At 34.5% G+C, this 22,873-nt stretch overlaps 1 protein-coding gene across 5 annotated transcripts in view; it reads right to left on the bottom strand.

Annotated features, from left to right (window-relative positions):
• The window catches only part of ATRNL1 (attractin like 1), a 757,637-nt gene that overhangs the window by 516,587 nt on the left and 218,177 nt on the right, over window positions 1–22,873 (bottom strand). For all 5 annotated transcript variants that reach the window (XM_042960329.1, XM_042960330.1, XM_042960331.1 and 2 more), the window contains exon 20: window positions 7,440–7,533. In XM_042960329.1, the coding sequence (XP_042816263.1) occupies window positions 7,440–7,533 (94 nt within the window). The remainder of the gene's footprint in view (window positions 1–7,439; window positions 7,534–22,873) is intronic.

The following is a 22,873-nucleotide window of genomic DNA, read 5'->3' as shown; positions in this document are numbered from 1 at the left end:
ACATATAAACTCAGAGTAGCTTTTGCATGTTTACAACATACACTGAATCTTCTAGAAATGCAACTACCGCATAAGTTGAAAACACATGCTCTACAATTCTGATCAGAATTTAACAAAAATGTGTTCATGAATTCAGAAAACTTCATCACCAATAGCTATGCTGTATATGGCAACCACAACACGCATCTCTGAGCACACCGTGTGTCTACAGAGTATCTGAGACTCCTTTTAATAGACTAACAACTACATATTACTAGTATCAACTTATTAACAGCCCTGTAATTCATTAACAAAGTTATTAAAATTATATTATTTATATCATATATATATTCTTAAAAATCTGTAGAACTACAATACAAAATCTTTGCGGTAGAAATTACATATTAAAATTATTTACCCATGAGTTGTCAATTATTTTTCAGCGCTTAAAATGTTCCCAGATGCCTACAATCCAATTCTTCTGGCTCTTATATTACTGTATCTATTTCCATCCTATCATGTATTTCCTATTATCTATGAAATGATCTGGTTTCCAAACTCTTAAAATATCAAAAACTGAATGTATGCCTTAACATGTGGTGGTGTTACAGAAAATACATTTCCTATGACATTTCATCATAATTTTGTCGATATTTTAACCACTCAAAGATCCAGCTCCTATTTGAAATATAATACTTCCTCATTATTTCCATTTCATGTTTTAGCATGAGATCTCTAATTTCTGATTTAGCATCTTCATTGGGACCAGAGTGGATGAAAGGAGTTTCAGGGACTTCCTCCACATGGCCGTGTCTAATTTAATGGCTCTTTTTCCACAGGTCAGAAAGCTAATATGAGGGGTCCACAAGAGGCTGCATATATCCATCCAATTATGCAGTAGGGACAGGGAAAATGATCAGAGTCTGCAGACCTAATATAATCAATTAAACAGATTTATACCAAAATTCCATTTTTAACCTAGTCTCCATAAGTTTCCACTTTAACAAAGGACCTGTGACTCTTCATCTCTAAATGCCAGGAGCACTCCCTAATTTTCAAGATAATTAATTATGAAAATCCATAACCTTCTGAAGAATATTATTTCATTACCATTGAGAATCATTGACCTAATAAATTAATGTTTTCCTTTGCCCAGCCAAAATACTCTGAGCTTCACATTTACTGTGTACAAGACTTAAGAACACTTTATTGACTTGTTAGAATTTAGATATTTCCTGGTAATTGGAAGTAGATTAGAAGTCTAATTTAGGGTCAGTCCAGAAATGTGTTTTTTGTTTGTTTCTTTTCTTCGCATGTAGTTAAGATGAAATTTGTCAATAGTGTCTTCGGATATATTAACATGACTTCGTAAGATACATAGTAACAATACTGAAAAGATTTTTAAGTGAATAAATTAATGATATGTTGGCAATCACTATGAGTTCAAATACCTTATTCAAAAGCCCTTCAGAAGTATCTGTATTCCCTTTTCCAGTGACCAATAATCTACTAAATGGCTTGAGGTCCCATTGGAGAAACTGGAGGAATATTTATTGTGTATATTGATGAGATAGTATGGGTGCTTTCTCAACTTTATTTGATGGGTGCTGGGAACCAGAGATTCAGATCTGAATCATAAAAAAAGGGTGAAGAATCACAATTTTCCATTGAACAGCTGACATCAACTTTCTGCTTATTGGTTCACGGTTTGTTTGTTTTCCTTCTGTTAATGTAAGTCAAACAATAATCTAGTTGGCTGTCAATTTAGCTCATCCGTCAGAACTCACTTGGGCAATACCACAAATTCCTGCCAACCAACATGCCCTGTTGGCCTCTTGGTCTTGTTAACTGTTAAGGTAATTATATCTACATTTAAGGAAAGGTGCAACCACCTGGCCTTTACTATTCTGGATTCCTGACATACCCACTGACACTAGGGAGCCCAGCTGAATGGAAACATTTTCTATTTTCTACTATGGCCTACAGAGAACAGCTACCACTGAGTTTCACAGACTCCAGAGCTTCCCTTACTCTTTATTGTCTTCATGAAGGAAGTGTTCTGGACGACCTCCAAGAAAATAAAATCCATTAATGGGCTATCTGATATATGTAATTTATGTATTCCAATGCATCCAACTTACTGAGTTTTCTGACTCCAATACTCAAAATTTCTTCAAGATAGTTCTAGCATCCCCCAACCTATGGTCTAGAGGCAATCAGCATGCCCACATTTTAAAGAGCCATCAGCAACTACCGGTATATCAAGAAGACATGAAATCCTGAATCATAGGAGCACATCAGTAAATTCTCCCTTCTCCCGTCTTATATTTCATGCCCCTTGGCCCAATACCCTCCAGGTCCACTCTCATTCATATATGCACTGCTGATTCCTGCCTCTGCATATTTCTCAGGCTCTGCAACTTTTTCAGTGAATATCTCTTACCTATCTACAGCAGAGAATGTGTCTTCCCAGTCATGCTACTTTGAGACTTGACACTTCTTACTGATTTGGAGACAATAAGTGGAGGCAGGGTGCACTCTGGAGGAGGTCAAACAACTTTTTATAAAGCATAAATATCAGGTCAGGTGAAATCTTTGCATTGTTGCCAGGGAGAGGGAAGCTACCCTACTCTAAAAAATGACAGAGGATGACTTCTAGCCAGGAGTCTTCAAGGGAATGAATCTAGGATTCAGGGTTCTGAGGTCATACTTATAAGTGTCCCTGATGTACACCTGAAACTCCCACTCCTTGTCATCAGGCAGTGACTGGCATGGATGAACTGTCACAGTTGACCTTTCAGTTTCATTTAGAGCCAGCCAACCTTATAATTAAATCCTGGGCATAAGTTTCAACATACTCTGTTCTCTAGCTGTAGAAGGTAAGGGTCTTTAAATGTTGTCATGAAGGCCTTCTGATGTTCGCAGTATGCCCTGAGTTGATGGAAGGCTTCTTCTTTAAGGCTTTATGGCAGTTGACAAGAGCCAGCCAAGTCCACAATCATAGTTAGCTATCCCCCCATAACTTCCTGGTGTTAAAGTTTCTGCACAAACTCACACTTCTTCAACCTATACCTTACCCTATCAAACACAGTTAATATTCTCAATAATTATATTATAGCACAATAGGATAACCACTATCCCACTTACCATTATTGCATTACAGTGCTTATTGCCATCTGGTAAGTCACCCAACTACAACATCCCATGCTGAAGGTCTGTTGCCAGGAGCCACTTCCAGAGCAACTGCCTTAGTTGGAATTACCTCAGTAGCAGATGCTGAAGATAAGAGCTTGGATATGGGTGCTGGCCAGTTATCTGAGGAAGCATTGGTGACATAGTGGGAAATGTAGAACAAACTCTCTCCCCTCACTGGTTGAGGATGACACGTATTGGCATAAACTGCCTTACCCTTCCTGGTTGCACTGGGCAGAAATGAGTAGCTTTGGAACTAAAAGAGGAACAAAGACTCTCATACTTTAGTGGAATACCGGAAAAGTACAGGAAACTGTCCACTATAGCTTTGATGAAACCATGACAGCCAAGGGAGGTGGCAAGATACATCATAAGTATCTGCCACAACATTTTATCAAAACTTCTTTCACTTATTTTTATTTTATTAAAGAATATTATTTCCCACTGAAGAACACCAATTTCTTTCACACGGGATTTTTAGAAGGCTGAAGAAATAAAACAAGTTTACTACTGACTTCTTTACACTATTACATTGAAAAGTGAGAATTTCACAGTATCAAGTTGTATTTCACAGAATCAAATACGTGTTACCTTCACATGTAAAACTGAGAAATTTTTCAAAAATAATATGTTGTGTTTTCTTTGAAGTCTGCATGTTGCTCCTCAAAAGTACACAATTTTCATAGAGAATACCACCTCACTCATTACATATTTATCTTATAGTTCATATCTCCATTATACTCATGTTATAAGTTACCATTTCTCAGTTCCAAACTGTGTTTTAGGCCAGAGCCAGAATGAGAACTTACGTTACCCTGTCAAGATAAATAATGTCGTGCCCCTTTAAATGAGTGTTTTGACCTCATTACTGTAGCCCTGGCATCTGTGTCTGCCACTCCCTTTCCCCCAGCTTACACCACAGGAAATGCATTCTTAAAATTGCCTCCATTTTGTTCCTTTAGCAACTGGTGGGCTTCACTGGGGGAGAGGGGATACTCTAAAAAGGGTCTGGACCCCTATCAATTCCTGTGGCCCGCAGGAGCTCTGCTCTCCAACAGTGCAAACCTGAGCAGCCATTTATCAACTACCTCAGCTCAGCTCAGCCCTCCTAAGTTTCCAGTTGGTTTCACTCCAGGTAACCCAGAGTTCCAGTCCCCTCTCTCCCTGAAAGCTCCTGTTTCTCTCTACTTTTTTGGCCATTTGGTTACCCTGTGATCTCAGTTCTCCAATGATTTCCAGCAAGCTCATGGATTTTCAGTTTGCCTAGCTCTTTTTTCTTTCACTGTAAAGGTGGGACTGATGGGTACTATTTCCAGCTCTCTATGTCCTTAAGCAAAAATCGGAAGTGCTATAATCACTTCCATTTTCACTTCTTTCTTTGCTTTACTGATGTAGTTTCCCCTTCTGTTCACTGTATTCTATACCCAGAACATTCTACCTCCTCCTTCAAGTTTCAGCTCAAGTATCCTCTTCTCAAACTTACCTAATCCCTCCAGGGTAAATTAATCCCTCCCTTTTCAGTACTCCTTCAACACTTTCTTCATTCCATTCCATTAAATAAGCTTACTGAACCCTTACATTGTGGTACTGATGATACGGTCCCCAAAGAATGTCATTCTAGCAAAGGATACAGGCAAGTACACAGATAATGCAAGGAACAAATTAGCACATAGCAAAAGAACCAATTTCAGTTTGAGGAGGTTATGAAAAATACACAAGAAGATGTGATGTCCAACTACATACTTAGAGCCAAAAAGAAATTATCCTGTGAAGAGGGAGAGGTTCACAAGCACTTCCAATCACTAATACAATAAATTAGTACATTATATTTTGGCTAGTGTCTCCATTGTTAGCCCGAAACATACTTTAAGCAAAAACTGTGTTATTCATCTTCATTAATAGTACAAGCACTCATTTAATAATTATTTAGTGATTTGAATGGCTAGCTTTGCTTCCTAACAAGAGTCTCATTTTCAATATATGCACACTGTAGAAAATAATTGCTTTAAGAATGATGATCCTATTTTCATTGCCCCACACTCCAAAGCCAAATAAATAAAATGAAGAAAAAATAATGAACATAATTCTATCTACAAAGACCATCTAAAAAATACTATACTAATTAACATTCCAATTTTTCCCTGCTTATAAAAATCATAAATAATAACTAGGGCAAAATGTACTTTCATCATTCAGAACTATATAATTTATTTTTTTTACTATTTCATACATATGCCAAACCCTGTAACTCTGTATTTCTAAGCTTATAATCCCATGAGTTCCATGAATTAAAACACTGCTCTCTCTAATCTGGAAACAAAAGTATCTTACTACAGTACCACATCACATAAGAGATAATTATTATAAATGATTGTACCATTTATACAAAACTACAGTACAAATTTAAATTGTCAGTTTTAATTGATGGAATACTGGAATCTCAGAACAAAAATAAAATGTTTATTGTTTATGACCAGAACCTGATATATATTTCATGGAGGGGGAGAGTGAAACAAGAAGCAATGCAAAATAAAAATATAAGGCTCTTGTTAAAATTTTATTAAGAATTTCAAGATGGTGAAAGCAATGCATTAACCCAAGCATGATGCCCTTCTAAGCATGAAGCCCTGTGCAAATGCACAGACCAAGAAGGTGGCCTGCTTATGAACACTAATATTCAGCAAAATATTAGAAGTATCTGCTATATTAGAACACAGAACTCTGACTTAATTTCCAATGGTACTGAGACCAAAACAGCCTTCCTTAATAGGAATTTCCCTAAGATCTTATACTTTCACCTCCTTTTTAAGAGACTGTGGAGAAGGAATAAAATATGGTTGTGCTCACCTTCTCTGAACTTAAAAACCTATGATACCCAAATGCCTAGTCAAAGACATGATCATCTACCTTGAAATGTTTAAAATAATTCTACAGCAAATAGCATATTTGCTTTAAATAAAAACAAACAAAATGATCATTTTCCATGGTTAACAGGTCTTTGGATATAAAAGTTTTAGAAAATCTTTTATTAGTTTTTTTCATAATTCTATACTTATTAGAGTTTATGATTTGTGTCAAATACATTTATATCTATAATAAGTAAGTATATACAATTCAGAACCATAAAAATTATTTTAATATTATATGATATATTTAAATAAGAAAAAAAGAAAGTTTAAATAACATCAAACAGCTGCTTTTTAGGGTTAATTTTGGGCAAGGGGAGAATAAATCTTGAGAAGAACAACTAAATTATAATATATGTGCTGCTGAAATGAGCACTAACAACTAAATTATAAAAAGACAAAAATCATTCATAAAACTACTAAAAGCAGAGTAACAAGAGTGGGTTCATGTCTAGTACAACGGAAAAAGAAGAAAAGTATAAGAACAACTTGAAAGTCTTAAATGACTACAATTTTAATTAACAATGACAGATTCAAAAGAAAGGCAAAAAACATTTGATTGGAGTTATTTATTTCATAAGATATGGAGGAAAATTATAAAAATAAAATTCAAATTTGATATATGTGTTTTCCAAAAATTTAAGAGTATTTCTTTTTTTAGAAAGATACTAAAGACAGAGGCAGCTGGGTGGCTCGTCAGTTAAACGTCCAACTTCAGCTCTGGTCATGATCTCACAGTCCATGAGTTTGAGCCCAACGTCAGGCTCTGTACTGACAGCTCAGAGTCTGGAACCTGCTTCAGATTCTGTGTCTCCCTCTCTCTCTGCCCCTCCCCCACTCACACTCTGTCTCTCAAAAATAAATAAATGTTAAAAAAAAAAAAAAAAAGAAAGATACCAAAGGCAAACATATTCTATGGGTTCTATTTTAAAGGCTCTGAAAAAAGGCCATCTTAAAAGGCTTAATTTTGGGGGTGCCTGGGTGGTTCAGTTAGTTGAGCATCTGACTTCGTCCCAGGTCATGATCTCACAGCTTGTGAGTTCCAGCCCCGCATCAGGCTCTGTGCAGACAGCTCAGAGCCTGGAGCCTGCTTCGGATTCCATGTCTCCCTCTCTTTCTGCCCCTCCCCTGTTCACACTCTGTGTCTCTCAAAAAATAAACATTAAAAAAATTTAAAAGCTTTATTTTTCATGAGAATTGATAAAATGCAACTGAACTTAGTTGCATTAATAAATAAACTTAGTTTACAATAATATTGGCTGCTTAACTAGTGTAACACTAAACTTAAAAAAGAAAACCTAAACAGTTAGTTTACAGCAGAAATTCAATCCACAAAAGTTTTAAAAATTCATTTTTACTTACAATTGACACTGATCACCTTTTATTCCTTTAGTTGTGCAGAAACATTTTCCTGTGTGCATATGACAAATGTTGGCATGGCCACTGCATGTACAAGCTGTAAGTCAAAACAAAAATAACACTTAATATTCTCCCTCAAAAATTTGTATCACATTTCCGGGTATTATTTTTATCTTATTTTTATACTGTGTATTTTCTCCCTGCCACCCAAAAACTAGGGTTACCACATAAGTTATCTTTAACTAAAGGCAAGTAAATTCACTTATTTAAAAATTTTGTGAAACTCTTTAAAGTCTTTGGGGCATCCTGAAGTTTAGTATGGATACACATATTATTGTATTCTTCTTTTGGGTTCCTTTCCACTTCTGATTTGCTACAACTATTTGATGAAATGAATTTCAAAGAGTACAAGAGTTTTGGAGTCAAACAGCTTGGCATTAAAATGTACATCTATAATCACCAGCTATGTGACCTTGGGCAATTTATTTAACTTCTCTATGCTTCAGTTGCTTCATCTGCAAAAAAAAATGACAGTAATACTTAGTTCTTAATTGGATGTTATATGTAAGTGATGGATCACTAAATTCTACTATATATTATACAGTATACTATATGTTAACTAACTAGAATTTGTGATAAAAAATTGAAACAATAAGTAAATAAATAAATAAAAATACTTAGCTCTTAGTAGGGATGTGAAAATTAAATGAGATCATGTGTTTTTATTTTTATTTTTTTAATATGAAATTTATTGTCAAATTGATTTCCATAGAACACCCAGTGCTCATCCCAACAGGTGCCCTCCTTAATACCCATCACCCACCATCCCCTCCTTCCCATCCCCCATCAACCCTCAGTTTATTCTCAGTTTTTAAGAGTCTCTTGAGAGAAATTTATTGTCAAATTGATTTCCATAGAACACCCAGTGCTCATCCCAACAGGTGCCCTCCTTAATACCCATCACCCACCCTCCCCTCCTTCCCATCCCCCATCAACCCTCAGTTTATTCTCAGTTTTTAAGAGTCTCTTATGGTTTGGCTCCCTCCCTCTCTAACTTTTTTTTTCCTTCCCCTCCCCCCATGGTCTTCTGTTAAGTTTCTCAGGATCCACATGTGTTTTTAAATATCTAACACAAATCAAGCACCTAATATATGCAGCTATTACTTCTACTGCTATTATCACTGCCAATGATATAATAAAAATAGTTCTATACCGTGTCAAAAAAGCATGCCTGTTTATTGCCCCCAAACCATCTTAATAAGCTTCTCAGATCATTCTCAGTTTTAGTATTCCAGAATATTAACTGAAACATTCCATGGTGTAATAGTTACACAGTCAATTTGGCTCAGGTGAACTCATTTCATCTTACTCTGCATTCCTTATGAAAGAGTAGCATTCCCATTATTTGGAACACCAACTTCATATTTAATCGTGTCCAACATCCAATTGATTGGTAGGTTCTAGTTTCTGCATGCACAGTCCCTCTTGTATCTGATCCCTCCTTTTCCTTGTGACAGCCACTAATTGGTAGTATACTATTGTCATTCACCTCTTACTGACACCAATACAATCCCATATCTGGTCTTTCTACCTGGGCTACAACTCATTGCCAATCCTGAAATATAGTCTAAAGAGACAAGGCCAACCAAGTCACTAGCCCTTTCAAAGACTTTCAATGAGAACTACGCCGTTCCTACACACCTCCATCTAGTTACATCACTCTCTTGATGAAAATGAAACAATGTAGTCTTTTCCTGATTCAGATATACATATATAAATCAGTTAATGAGTCACTGGTTTTGATCAAAGTATAAAATATTCTAGAACACTGTGCACCTTTCTAATTGCTTATGATTATCTGCTTTCATGATTAATATAAAGTAAATACACCCAACCCTACCCTAGTTTTGGTACTAGGTAGATTTTTAAGAACTTGGGGTTGTTTTTGTTTTGTTGCTTGTTTTTTGCTAGAAGAGATTTCCACAGAAAAGGGTGATTGCTTCCTCTTAAAGAATATTTAAATAAATCAGCATAATTTTCCTTTAAGTTTGTAGAATTAACTATGGAAACACAACATGTGAGAATCACAAAAAATGAATGACAATGGGTAGTATTGCAAGGAATAAAGAAAACTATCAACAAGCAATAATGGGTCCCTAAGAAGTATTGATTACATCTAACTTCAGAAATAGTAAATGAATGTACCATGATATCTTAGTATTAAATTGCAGAGTTTCAAATTGTTTTATATCCAGAACTTTACTAAAAATAATGATACACATTAATATTTTAAAACTCAGATAAACCTTTTATTTACCCTTTATGGCAGAACTGGATAAGAGTTATGTTTGCAGAGTTTCTTAAAAGAATTATCATTGTATAGTAGCTTTAATAATTCCTGAGACCAAAAAAAAAAAATTGTGTTAAAGTACCTTTTAATGTAAGCTCATTTTGAGAGAATTCCCTTGTGGTTCTGTACTTCAGGCTAAAATGGCACAAATGTATTCTAAATTCAATTTTTTAAGATTTATACTTCATGACACTGTTGAAATTATTCTGTTGTCAGCATTTGAGGTTATCTTTTTATGCTGAATAAGCACCTATGAAACCATCATACGGTGGCCTTTTGTTTGGCAAATTTTATATGATGATGATTTTATAGCCCAGACATACACTAGAGGGACATTATGTGGTCACATGTTATTTCTCTTCCTCTACAGTATAAAGCTGAAATATCAACTTATAAGCAAAACTGAACAAGAAGAATAGAAAAAAAGGTGTGATATGGGTTATTCCAACAAGTTGTACATGAGGAATATACTTTGAAACATGAAACTGAAAAGCAGTAGTCATTGGAAGTACTTGTTGCAAAGTCAGTTTATGTGCCTGAGTAACTTTCATAGTTATATCGTTACTATCTGTGGAATACCTATAGTAAGAATTTATGGAAGTTTGGAAATAATGCCCATTTAATATCCTTTGTATAATTCCAGCATATTATACTTGATTTTTAGTAGAGATGCTATATATTAGATTTTAAAGTAGTAAGAATTCTGGCAAAGGCAAACGTTCAAATAGCTAACCTAAAGTTCTATTCTTCAAGCTTACATTTTTATTTATAACAACAAACTTATGTATGAAAAGGGAAAACAGAATATAGTGGTTTCTTTTTGATATAAACATGAAATGTTGATACCAATAATACCTTAGCAATCTGATTTTCTCACTAAAAATGCAAGAATTACAACTTTGCCATGTACCTGTTGTTGAGACAGTGTGATCAGTGTGATTTTTTTTTTTTACTGAAATAATGAAAGGTCTCATTTTTTAAGTTTTTTTATGTTTATTTATTTTTGAGAGAGAGACAGAGCATGAGCAGGGAAGGGGCAGACAGCGAGAGAGACACAGATTCCGAAGCAGGCTCTAGGCTCTGAGCTGTCAGCACAGAGCCCGACGCAGGGCTTGAACTCATGGACTGCGAGATCATGACCTGAGCCGAAGTTGGACACTTAACCAACTGAGCCACACAGGTACCCCTAGATAGATCTCATAATTAAAAACAGACCATCTAACTTACAGAAATTACTTTGTTTAGTTAGGATATTTGACATCTGTACTTGCCTAAATAAAAAGTTGTAAAACTCAGTTATTTAGTCCTAGATCCAATATTTACTAAATGCTCTTGGGTGTAAGGCATTGCTCTAGAACTGTAATTGGATGGGAAACAAGAATCTAGAACTAAGTAACTGGAACCTTCAGGCAAATGGCACTGTATCAAGGATTTCAGTTATAGATTGAAAAGTCATAAAGTGCCAGGCTGTAAGATTTTTATTTTATATTCCAAAGCTAACATTTTCAAAAATGGAAAGAGAAATGCTAACATCTATTCTAACTGTATCCCTGAGGCCCATTTCCAATTCTGTATGGGCCATAAGCTAAGACTGTGTTTTACATTTTTAAAAGATTATGACGAGAAGGAGGTGAAGGTGGCGATAAAGGAGGGAAGGAGGAGGCGAAGGAGGAGGCAGCAACAGCAGCAACCGTATCTGGTCTACAAAAAACCAAATTTACTATTTAACACTTTAGAGAGAGAAAAAAAAGCCAATCCCTAATCTGTACAGTCTGGACTCACATAATTTGTCAGTTTTCCCGAAACCACATTTAAAACCACTTGTTTTTGTTTTCCTAATAGAAGAGAACCCTCTCCCATTTAAAACAATTAAAATTTTTCACCAAAATGAATTTTAACTCAACTCTTCTGGAATTGCATTCTCAATACCCTGTGTTTAGTTCTATAAAAGAGTAACTTTAGTCTTGTTTCATTTTCTTTGATAAAAGAAAATGAGTCATACTTTATTTTCTTACTCTAGCCGGCTATATTTCTTGACCATTGCTAATGACTGCTTAAAGTATTTAAACCCTTTGTAATTGATTTCTTATATTTTATTTATTTAATCTAGTTTTTATTCAACTAAAAAATGAACAAATGGGCTATAAATGAGGCAAGAATGACACATTAGAACATATTCACAAAGCAAACATGAATATCAAAAGAAATACCAGTTTTGTTCCCTCATTGTCCTACCACCAAAAATTACTACTTGCCTCAAGTTCAAATTCTTAAATTCCAATTGACTGAATTTTTAAAAAATATCTCTTTTGGGGGGTGCCTGCACGGCTTAGTCAGTTAAGTGTCTGACTCTTGGTTTCGGCTCAGGTCAAGATTTCATGGTTTCATGGGTTTGAGCCCCGCATCAGGCTCTGTACTGACAGTGCGGAGCCTACTTGGGATTCTCCCTCTCTCCCTCTCTCTGCCCCTCTCTTATTCACACTGTCTCTCTCTCAAAAGTGATTAAAAAAATTTTTTTAAATATCTATTTTTGAATCTGTATTGTTTTCAGTGAAGTTACTTTAAAAGATGCTTTGAATACTTATTAATTGATGAATCACATAATCTGAAAAAACATTAAGTATTCATTATGTTATAAATATAAAACATGAAGTAGGTTAATAACAATACCAATATTTTGTATCTATACATGACTATATATTTCTGAGGTACTTTCACACATATTAATTACCTCTTTAATCTTTCACCATTCATGTTATTATACACATTTGACATAGGAACGGCTTCAAAGAAAAAACAAAACAAGCAAACAAACAAAAACATAGCCATGCTTATACATCAGTAAGTACCAAAGTTAAGAATTATATTCTGGGATTCCTTAAACTTCTTATCAGAAAATATATGTTTGTGTGTGATGAATTTATGTACATATAGACAACATGTAGCCTACTGACCACATATGTTGTTAATTTCAAATATGATTTACAATGTACTTTTTAAAGTTCAAAAGCTTAAATCACTATATTGTACACTTGAAACTTATTTAATACTGTAAGATAACTGTACTTAAAATAAAATAAAATGTAATAGAAATAAAAAGTGTTTAAAGCTGAAACTAACCGCACATATTTTACACACACAAACCAACCGTCACACAATCAATAATTGCCTGTGCAGTAAATACACACTAAAACTATTAGTTTTACAAGGTTGACTCATCATTTGCAGATTCATTAGTATACATATTAATAAATCTAAAGAGAGGGGCGCCTGGGTGGCGCAGTCGGTTAAGTGTCTGACTTCAGCCAGGTCACGATCTCGCGGTCTGTGAGTTCGAGCCCCGCGTCAGGCTCTGGGCTGATGGCTCGGAGCCTGTTTCCAATTCTGTGTCTCCCTCTCTCTCTGCCCCTCCCCCGTTCATGCTCTGTCTCTCTCTGTCCCAAAAATAAAAAAAATAAAAATAAAAAAAAAAATAAATAAATAAATCTAAAGAGAAAAAAAAATTGTCACTCTAGACACTAAAAATTCTGACAAAAATAAATGTTCATTCCTGATAGAATATTAAAGAAAACAGGAACGAGATGATACTTCTTAGGTAACTATATACATCTACAGACATTATATACAAAAATAACCAATATCTTGCTTAATAAGGAAACAATGGAAGCATTTTTTCTGCTAAGAACAGGAACAAAGCAAGACTACCCAGTAACTCTTTTACTACTAATATTGTACTAGAGATATTAGCCAGTGTAATTATACAAGAAAAATTAATTGATACTTAAGAACTAGAAAGAAAAAGTTAAACTATCTCCACCTGGAAATGATACAGTATCAATCCCAGAGAAGCAGTAGTAACACAAACTAAAACATTAAACAATCCAGTAAGGTAACATAATTAAGTAACATACTGAAATCAATAACCTTCTAATAATAAAAAACAGGTAACAGATAGAAAATTAGTTTATAATTGGAATGAAGAAGATAAAATATTTGGGAATAAATTTTAAAAAAATATATGCAAAATCCATTGTAGGCATAAAAGTAGTTGTGAATAAATAAAAAAAAAATTGTTGCTCTTGAAAAAAAAAAAAAGCAACCAACATCACAAAGATGTCAGTTCTGTTTGAATTAATTCATGAATCTTACATCTCAATAAAAATACCACATTTTGATGGGAATTAATTGATAATAATCATCATATAAAAAATAAACATGCAAGAATAGCCAGGAAAACACTAAAAAAGCTTAAAAAAAAAAAACAGCCTACTAGACATTAAAACATTTATAAGCTCTCTATAATTAAAACACTGAGATAATGGCACATCAATGGAGAAACAGCTCAGCAGAGTACAGTAGAAAATCCATAAATAGAACCAAATACATATGAAACTTTAGTATATAAAAAGTGTGTATATTAAATCATGGATCAAAATGATTTTTTTAAAATAAATGTCACTGGGACAATGGATAGAAAAAGGTTACATTATATTTTTTAATTTTTAAAATTAATTAATTAATTAATTAATTAATTTTTAAAATTAATTAATTAATTAATTAATTTATTAATTTATTAATTTTGAGAGACCGAGGGAGAGAAAACCCCAAGCAGGCTCCGCGCTGTCGACATGGAGCCACAAGGGACAAACCGTGAGATTATGACCTGAGCTGAAATCAAGAGTCGGTAGCTTAACTGACTGAGCCACCCCAGGCACCCCCAAAAAAGGTAACCTTAGATCCATACTTCACACCATACACAAAATTAAACCCCAAAAGCATCAGTGACCTAAATGTAAAAAAGTAAAACTATACAAGTAAGCCAAGAATATACAGGTAACTTAGATAACTAGGATGTAAAAAAAAAAGTATTCTAACTCTAATTCTAAGAGTGATAATTTTGGGGCACCTGGGTGGCTCAGTCGGTTGAGCATCCAACTTCAGCTCAGGTCATGATCTCAAGGTTTATGGGTTTGAGCCCCATGTCAGGCTCTGTGCTGACAGCTTGGAGCCTGGAGCTGGCTTCAGATGCTGTGCCTCCCTCTCTCTCTGTGCCCCTTCCCCACTTGGGTTCTCTCTCTCTCTCTAAAATAAACATTCAAAACAACATTAAAATAAAATAAGTGATAATTTTGATGACATTAAAATATAAAGACTTCAGCATGGCAAAATAAATAATAATCACCATAAGCAAGGTCAAAAGACAGACCAACTTAGAGAAAATTATTCAACAGATAGATAATATTCCTAATAAGTAAAGAACTCTTGTCAAATTGAGGAAAAAATATGAAAATATCCCCAAAGAGAATTGAACAAATACACAGACAATTAACATAAAATATAAAAATGGTCCTTAGATACATAAAGAGAAGTTTAACTTCACCCATAAGAGAACTAAAAATTAAAACGCTAACTTACTAATTTTCACCTATCAGACAAAAGTTGAAAAGTATAAAAATATATTCTGTTCACAAATCTATGTGGAAATAGGTACTCTTATACACTGCTAGTGGGAATGCAGACTGGTACAATCATTGCTAGCAACACTGTGTATGTTTTTATCTCTTAACTTAGCATGCTCCCTTTGAGGAATTTATCCTGATGAAACACCTCTTATAGTACAGAAATATCTATGCACACAAAAGTTTCCGCTACCATTACTGACATTTGAAATTATTAGAATTCGCCTAAATATTCAGAGTTAGGAGAATAGTTGAATAAACTGTGGTATATTCTCAAAATGCAGTACTAGGTAGCTATAAAAAGAATGAGGAAGATCTCTGTAAGTAACATGGAATGATTTCCAAAGTATGTTATTATATGACAAAAAAAGTACAATAGACATGTTACCCTTTGTGTAAAAAAATAAGAAAATGTGCATGTTTCTGCATATTTAATTTAAAAAACATAGGGAGAATAAACCAGAGAATGGTTTGAGACAGGTTGTTTACAAGGCATGAATAAGAATGTCATGGAAAGAATTGGGGGGGGGGAGGAGGTAGGGAGGAAAATGACTTTTTGTACATTCCTGACTTTGGGGACCATGTAAATGTTTCACATACTCAAAAAAGAAAATAACATCAATGATACTGATGGGGTCCAGGCTAAAGCTAACTAAACACAGATATAAATGAATGACCCTTACTCAGATGACTAACAACCACACTGAAGGAGGGAAAAAGAATGAACACAAGTACTTTTTTTTTTTTTAACTTTTACTTGTTTTTGTGACAGAGAGCACACATTGCAGGGGAGGGGCAGAAAAAGAAAGGACAGAGGATCTGAAGCAAGGCTCCACACTGACAGTAGTGAGCCGCTTCAGGGCTCAAACCCACAAACTGTGATATTATGACCTGAGTTGAAGTCGGACACTCAATAGCCTGAGCCACCCAGGTGCCCCAAACACAAGTAATTTTTAAACACAGTTAGAGATTATATGTCCTCACACTGGAGACAAAATAAATAAATAAATGCTAACCTCCAATTAATATTCTTCCTTTTCACAGAGGTATGGGTTACAACTCTGGAAATACCTTCTGTACATTCTAAGACTGAAGAAATTAAAAAAATATATGCTGTGGATAATGAAAGTTGGATTAAAAATTTGGAAAGTAGGAAGAATAGAATGAACCCTGTAGTAAGGGACAGAAAATTAGGTATTAGAGTAAACTCATGGATTTTAATATAAAATACAAATAGAGGTAAAAATGTGTACCAGTGTGTGTAGTTATGTATAAGAATATATATATGTCTATGGGTAGACACACATATATGCACGTATGTACACAGATATTTATTCTCTAGTTCTGTCTGTTGAGATGATCCAAAAATAAAGATGTCTTTGTAGCAAAGAGCCCACTAACAGAAACAGGGCAGCTTAAGAAATGCCAGTTGCCAGTCAGGGCAGGAATATTACAAGACCTAAAACACAAGAAAATGCTCAAAGAATGATAAAGTGTTCACTGACAGATATATGAAAAATAGATAATGATACAAAGAGATAGATCATAGATAGATAAGATATACAAACTAAAGAAGAGAAAGCTTTTCACTGTAAAATCAAGCCAAATAGTCAGTACAGAAAACTGATGAATGAGAAAATCATTTGGTAAAAATCATAAAACTAATAGGTGAAAGTTTAAGAACTAATACAATACTCACAGTCCTAAAGTATCTCCTAAAAGATAGTTTTTTCATGACAGGATAAAAAGGTAACTTTACAGTGCATAAATCTAGCAGACAACACTTTATCCAAACGTTCATACTGAACATTACCATTAACGGAACGATGATAGCATGTGGCTCATGATATGGTGAAAACAATTTAGCATAACTTCAGTGGTATTCCTGCCCAAAGTGTGTAATCAGAATATAATCATAAAGACATGTCAAACAAAGCCATACTGTAGCACATTCTACACACACTACTAGGCTGTATTCCTAAACAATGTCAACATCACTAGATAAAAAGAAAGGCTCAAAAAATGTTCCAGATTCAAGAAGTGTAAAGAGACATATAAATGAATACAACCAGTAATCTTGGATTTTCTTTTTCTCTAAAGAACAATGCTGGGGGTGCCTGGGTGGCTCAGTCAGTTAAGCGTCCGACTTCAGCTCAGGTCATGATCTCGCGGTCCGTGAGTTTGAGCCCCGCGTCGGGCTCTGTGCTGACAGCTCAGAGCCTGGAGCCTGTTTCAGATTCTGTGTCTCCCTCTCTCTCTGGCCCTCCCCTGTTCATGCTCTGTCTCTCTCTGTCTCAAAAATAAATAAACGTTAAAAAAATTAAAAAAAAAAAAAAAGAACAATGCTGGAACAAATGGTGGAATCTAAGTAAGGTCTACATTTAATAACAATATGCACCAATGTTCATTTCCTGATTTCTGTAACTATAAGGTTACAGAATTTCTAGTTTTTAGAAAATATCACTAAAGTATTTAAGGGATAAAGGCCTATCAAGTCTTCAATGATTAACTGAGACACCAAGAAGAGGGAAGAGACTGTGTATTTACTTGCAACTTTTGTATTAAATTATGTCAAAACAAAAAAAGTTAAATAGACCTTTTCAATTTTGAAAAGATTAAACATTTATACACCTCCCAAAAATAAAATACAGGCTTATGCTTTTGACCTGTAGGTAAATAAACAACATTATGTTTAATAACTTTGAGGTGTTCTTGTTTCTCCACAAGTTATTAAGGGTGTTGTTTTGTTTTGTTTTGTTTCCATTTTGAGAAGGGATGCTGTTAGCAATATGTGAAATAAGCGATTTCATTTCTCAAGAAAACACTAGACCTTACCATTTCAAGAAAAAAAATCTTCCTCTGTGGATAATTCCCCAAATGTCTTCTATTACCGATAATATACCCAAATGCTTTCTTTTACTGAATGAAAGAACTAGCTGTTGACAGATAGAAGAATATGAAAAATATACTTTTAAAATACAAATTATATGATAAAGTGAAATAGATAATATTTGGAAGTTAGCTGCTAACATTTATAGGACAATACATTCTGTTAAAATGACCTGAAAATTAATACATCAATGAGGAGAAATGTGGTCGGTAAGTTTGAAAAGTGAAACACAGAGATTCTATTTATCTTTTCTAGAAAAACTAGAAATAGAAGAAAATTATATAAATTGCACTTTCTTCCTTATCTAAACTTTATATAACTTCTTTTTTCAGTACTTAACAAAAAAACTTATATATAAAATATTGACTTACTGCTCAATAAGTTATGAGTAAAGAATAAAACATTATCTATAATTATTAAAACCAGTCTTCATTCCCAGCAAAATAAAATATACATGTGGAACCAAAATTGCTTCATTGTTCCCTCTATTAATGAAAAACAAAAGAGCTTTCTTTTTTTTTTAAGTTTATTTATTTTTGAGAGAGAGACAGAGTGTGAGTGGGGGAGGCACAGAGACAGAGACAGACAGACAGACAGACAGACAGACTCTAAAGCAGGCTCCAAGCTCTGAGCTGTCAGCACAGAGCCCAACGCAGGGCTCGAACTCATGGACTGCAAGATCATGATCTGAGATGAAGTCAGACGCTTAACCAACTGAGCCACCCAGGCATCTCTATAGCTTTCTTTCTCTTTTTTTTTTTTTAAAGAAAAATCAGCTTGCAAATAACAGTAAGCTACTTTTTTACCTCTTGCTGTAATGAAAATATTGGTTGAAACTAGAAAGTTACTTAGCTAGGAAATTTGAATTATTTTTCTTATAGATTATGTGCAAATGAGTAAAATAGAAAACACAAATATTGTATTTTCCTAGTAACACTCATATAACAAAATGCTAACTATAAACCAAGCACAGTACTACCACCTATGGAATGAGGATACAAACACAATATAAGAAATTAAAAACATATAAGACAAACTTTTCTCAAGTCTGCATACTACTTAGAAAAACAAGTAAACAATGACTTACAAAAACACTGATGCCTATCACCATGGAGGTACCAACACTGCCTGAAGCTAGGAGAAATATTACAAAACATTTTCAGGCTGAAATTTCCAGAGATGAGATCTGGAAAATGACTTGGGGAGTTCAGAGGTACAGCAATGTCCAGGGAAGTAAACGTAGCTCAAATGGGTAAAGAGCTGGGTTTGAATGAACGAGTGGCTGGGCCTGAGGTAAAAAGGTACAATATTATGAATGTCCTGGCCATAAAATAAAAGAATAATCAAAAGAGGGGCACCTGAGTGGCTCAGTCAGCTAAACATCCAACTCTTGATTTTAGCTCAGGTCATGATCTCAGGATTCCTGGGTTTGAGCCCTGCTTGGGGCTCTGGCCTGACAGCACAGAGCCTGCTCGTGATTCTCTCTCCCCCTTTCTCTCTGCCCCTCCCCTGCTCGCTCTCTCTCTCTCTCTCTCTCTCTCTCTCTCTCAAATAAATAAATAAATAAATAAATAAATAAATAAATAAATAAGAAAAGAATAATTAAAAGAAAGAGAGGCTGATCTGTTGGGAAACTATTAGAATAGCCTAGGCTAAAATACAGGCACAACTGGATATTACTGTGGCTTTGAAATGGATAAGACTTGACCACTGATTATAGCTAAGATTCAACAAGATATGAGAGCATACAGGTTTGGAGTAGAAGAATGAGGTAGTTCACATTTGAATTCTGGTTCTAGCACCTGTAGGCATAACCTTTAACATGGTACTTAGGCCTATATTCTTGGTCTACTCACCTGAAAAATGAATATAATAGTATATACTTTATAAAATGCTTAGGATGAAACATAAAAATTTAGGCAAAGTTCCTAGCAATATTTCTGGCATAAATAAACTATTAACTATTAGTTATATATATTATGGACTATTATTATATATTTATTAATAGATTATTATACATTATAATTTATTAATACATTTATTGTATTAACTATTATATACTTTTAACGTAATGCTTGGAGTTTAACTGACAAAGAAAATTTTAGTGTCATTAACTAAAATGTGGAAATACAGAAAAAGAGAAGTAAAGATGTGAGGGAATATGAGAAACAAGATAGAATGTGAAACAAGAAAAATTATTTTAGGGCACAGCATAAAAGGCATTATAAATCTTACTAAGTAGTTTTTAATTTATTTCTCACTTTGTATGCAATGAAAGATTTATGAAATGGTAATAAAATTACTGAATGTTCTTAGGAAGAAAATTATGTCTTTGCTTCCCTTCTTATAAAGGAAATATAAAGGTAGATTACAAATGGAGACATTGTACAGAGGGTATAGAAATTGTAGACAGGTTATGGGGCGCCTGGGTGGCTCAGTCGGTTAAGCGTCTGACTTCGGCTCAGGTCATGATCTCGCGGTCCGTGAGTTCAAGCCCCGCGTTGGGCTCTGTGCTGACAGCTCAGAGCCTGGAGCCTGTTTCAGATTCTGTGTCTCCCTCTCTCTGACCCTCCCCTGTTCATGCTCTGTCTCTCCCTGTCTCAAAAATAAATAAAAAGTTAAAAAAAAAATTAAAAAAAAAAAAAAGAAATTGTAGACAGGTTATTCATTCATTCATTCATTCAGCAAACATTTAATAAGAAGTTATTCCATTTCAGCTAACCTGTAACATCCAACAGCAAAAGAAGAGAGGAATCGTGTGGGCCTAATGGGTATTATCAACAAGTAAGATGGGGATGAAGGGAGAAGAGTTTTAAACAACAAAGTCACTGAATTCAGTTTTTTGAATGAATTAATATGAACAGTAGTGGCCTTGTACACAACGTTTAACAGGAAACCAAAAAACACGTTAAAATTGTTTATTAACATAAATACACAATAAAATGTTTATATACTTCTTTAAATCCTAAAAATACAGATTATTATTCTTATAAAATCAGTAGATGAGCCCACAGAGAAAAAGCAAGATAAAAGGTATAGATAAAATTATTTGCAATTAAGAGAAAAGCAAATATTTGCATCCATATTCTATGGTATATAAAAATGGACCTTGAGAGAAAAGGTATGCCTTGTTAATAATATATTAGAAGGATTTTAATATGGTTATGAAATACAGAAAATACTTATGCTGATGCTTTCCTACACCTGTTCTAGGCATTTCTAATACATAATTAACTTGTCCACCATCACTAACTAGTGTTTGTGCATTATCTGAGCAATGAAAAAGTATGTATCCAAATTGGCATTTAGTATAATTTTGCTTTTTAACACATCCATAAAAATCAGAATAAAACCAAATACATGCTTAGAGTTTCTTAGAGTAACCTCTAATTTTCTAGAGTATACTAAATAAATGGTTGGCGTTTCAGAATAGGAGGAATACGCTCCATTTTAAATCTACCTTTTAGTGTTCACCCTAGGCCTGCCATTTGAAGCAAGTAAGAATTCCTTAACATTTGTATGATAGTATAAGGGCCATTTTTACTGTTAAATTAAATTATGATATCTAACATCACTTTTTAAACAACCAAAGAGTACCAGGTCCTCATAACACAAAATCTCATGCTTGATAAGGGGGCTAAGGATTACATTGCATGAAATTAAAGAGAAATATTACACACTTAAAATAAAATAATGGCTTCTACCTAGTCGCAAATAGGTAAGTGTTGTACTTGTAAATTTAAAATCATTCAGTAGTTTTTAAAATTCCATGAGATACATTAGTGACACATTAATGATACATTAGTGATACATTAGTGATACATTCGTGCTAATGAAAAGAAAGCATGCAAGTGACACACTTCGTTGCTAAAAACATGTAACTAGAGGTGGAAATATTCTATATCATCAGGCCTAGAACCTTAAATAACACTACCAAATGCCAGAAGTTGGCATGAAGATTAAGTTTAAGTTAGGATAGGTGGAAAGTAGAAGTTTGTGCCAATAAAAAATAGGAAAGGAGATCTTGAGGAAACAAGGTACAAAAGTAAGCCAAGCAAAGCTCCTCAACACTCAAAAGTTCAGTGACTATGTCTCCAGCAGTTTCATGAGGCTTAGCCCACAGACATCTGGACTGGAAAAGGCATCTGGGGCACCTGGGTGGCTCAGTCTGTTGGATATGTGATTCTTGACTTCGGCTCAGGTCATGATCTCATGATTCATGAGATTCAGCTTCGTGTCTGGCTCTGTGCTGACAGCACGGAGCCTGCTTGGGACTCTCTCTCTCTGCCCCTCCTCTGCCCTGCACCTGTTCATGCAGTAGCACACACACACGTGTTCTCTTTCATTCATTCTCTCTCTCTCTCTCTCTCTCTCTCTCTCTCTCTCTCTCTCTCTCTCTCTCTCTCCCCCCCCCCTTCCCTCCCTCTCTCAAGTAAATAAACTTTAAAGAAAAGGCATCTAACAGAAGGAAGTAGTAAGCTGCACCTTCTACTAACCCACAATCAAGGTCATTCTGAAATTACCAGACTTAATGTCGGGTCTAACTACTTTTCATGTACTCAGTTCTTGCCCTTTTGATTCCTTTTATGAGGATAGATAAAAAGAGCTCAGAATGATGAAGTAGATAAAAGATGATGAAGTAGATAAAAGAGTTATGAGTATTTGAAGTTAGAGGAAAACTTTGACCAGAAAAACAAAACATTTCAAAATAATTAGTAGAGAAAGAAGACAAACTAGC

Source organism: Panthera tigris, chromosome D2 (genome assembly GCF_018350195.1).
Source record: "Panthera tigris isolate Pti1 chromosome D2, P.tigris_Pti1_mat1.1, whole genome shotgun sequence".
NCBI lineage: Eukaryota > Metazoa > Chordata > Mammalia > Carnivora > Felidae > Panthera > Panthera tigris.
This window is presented reverse-complemented; position numbering and strand designations above follow the sequence as displayed.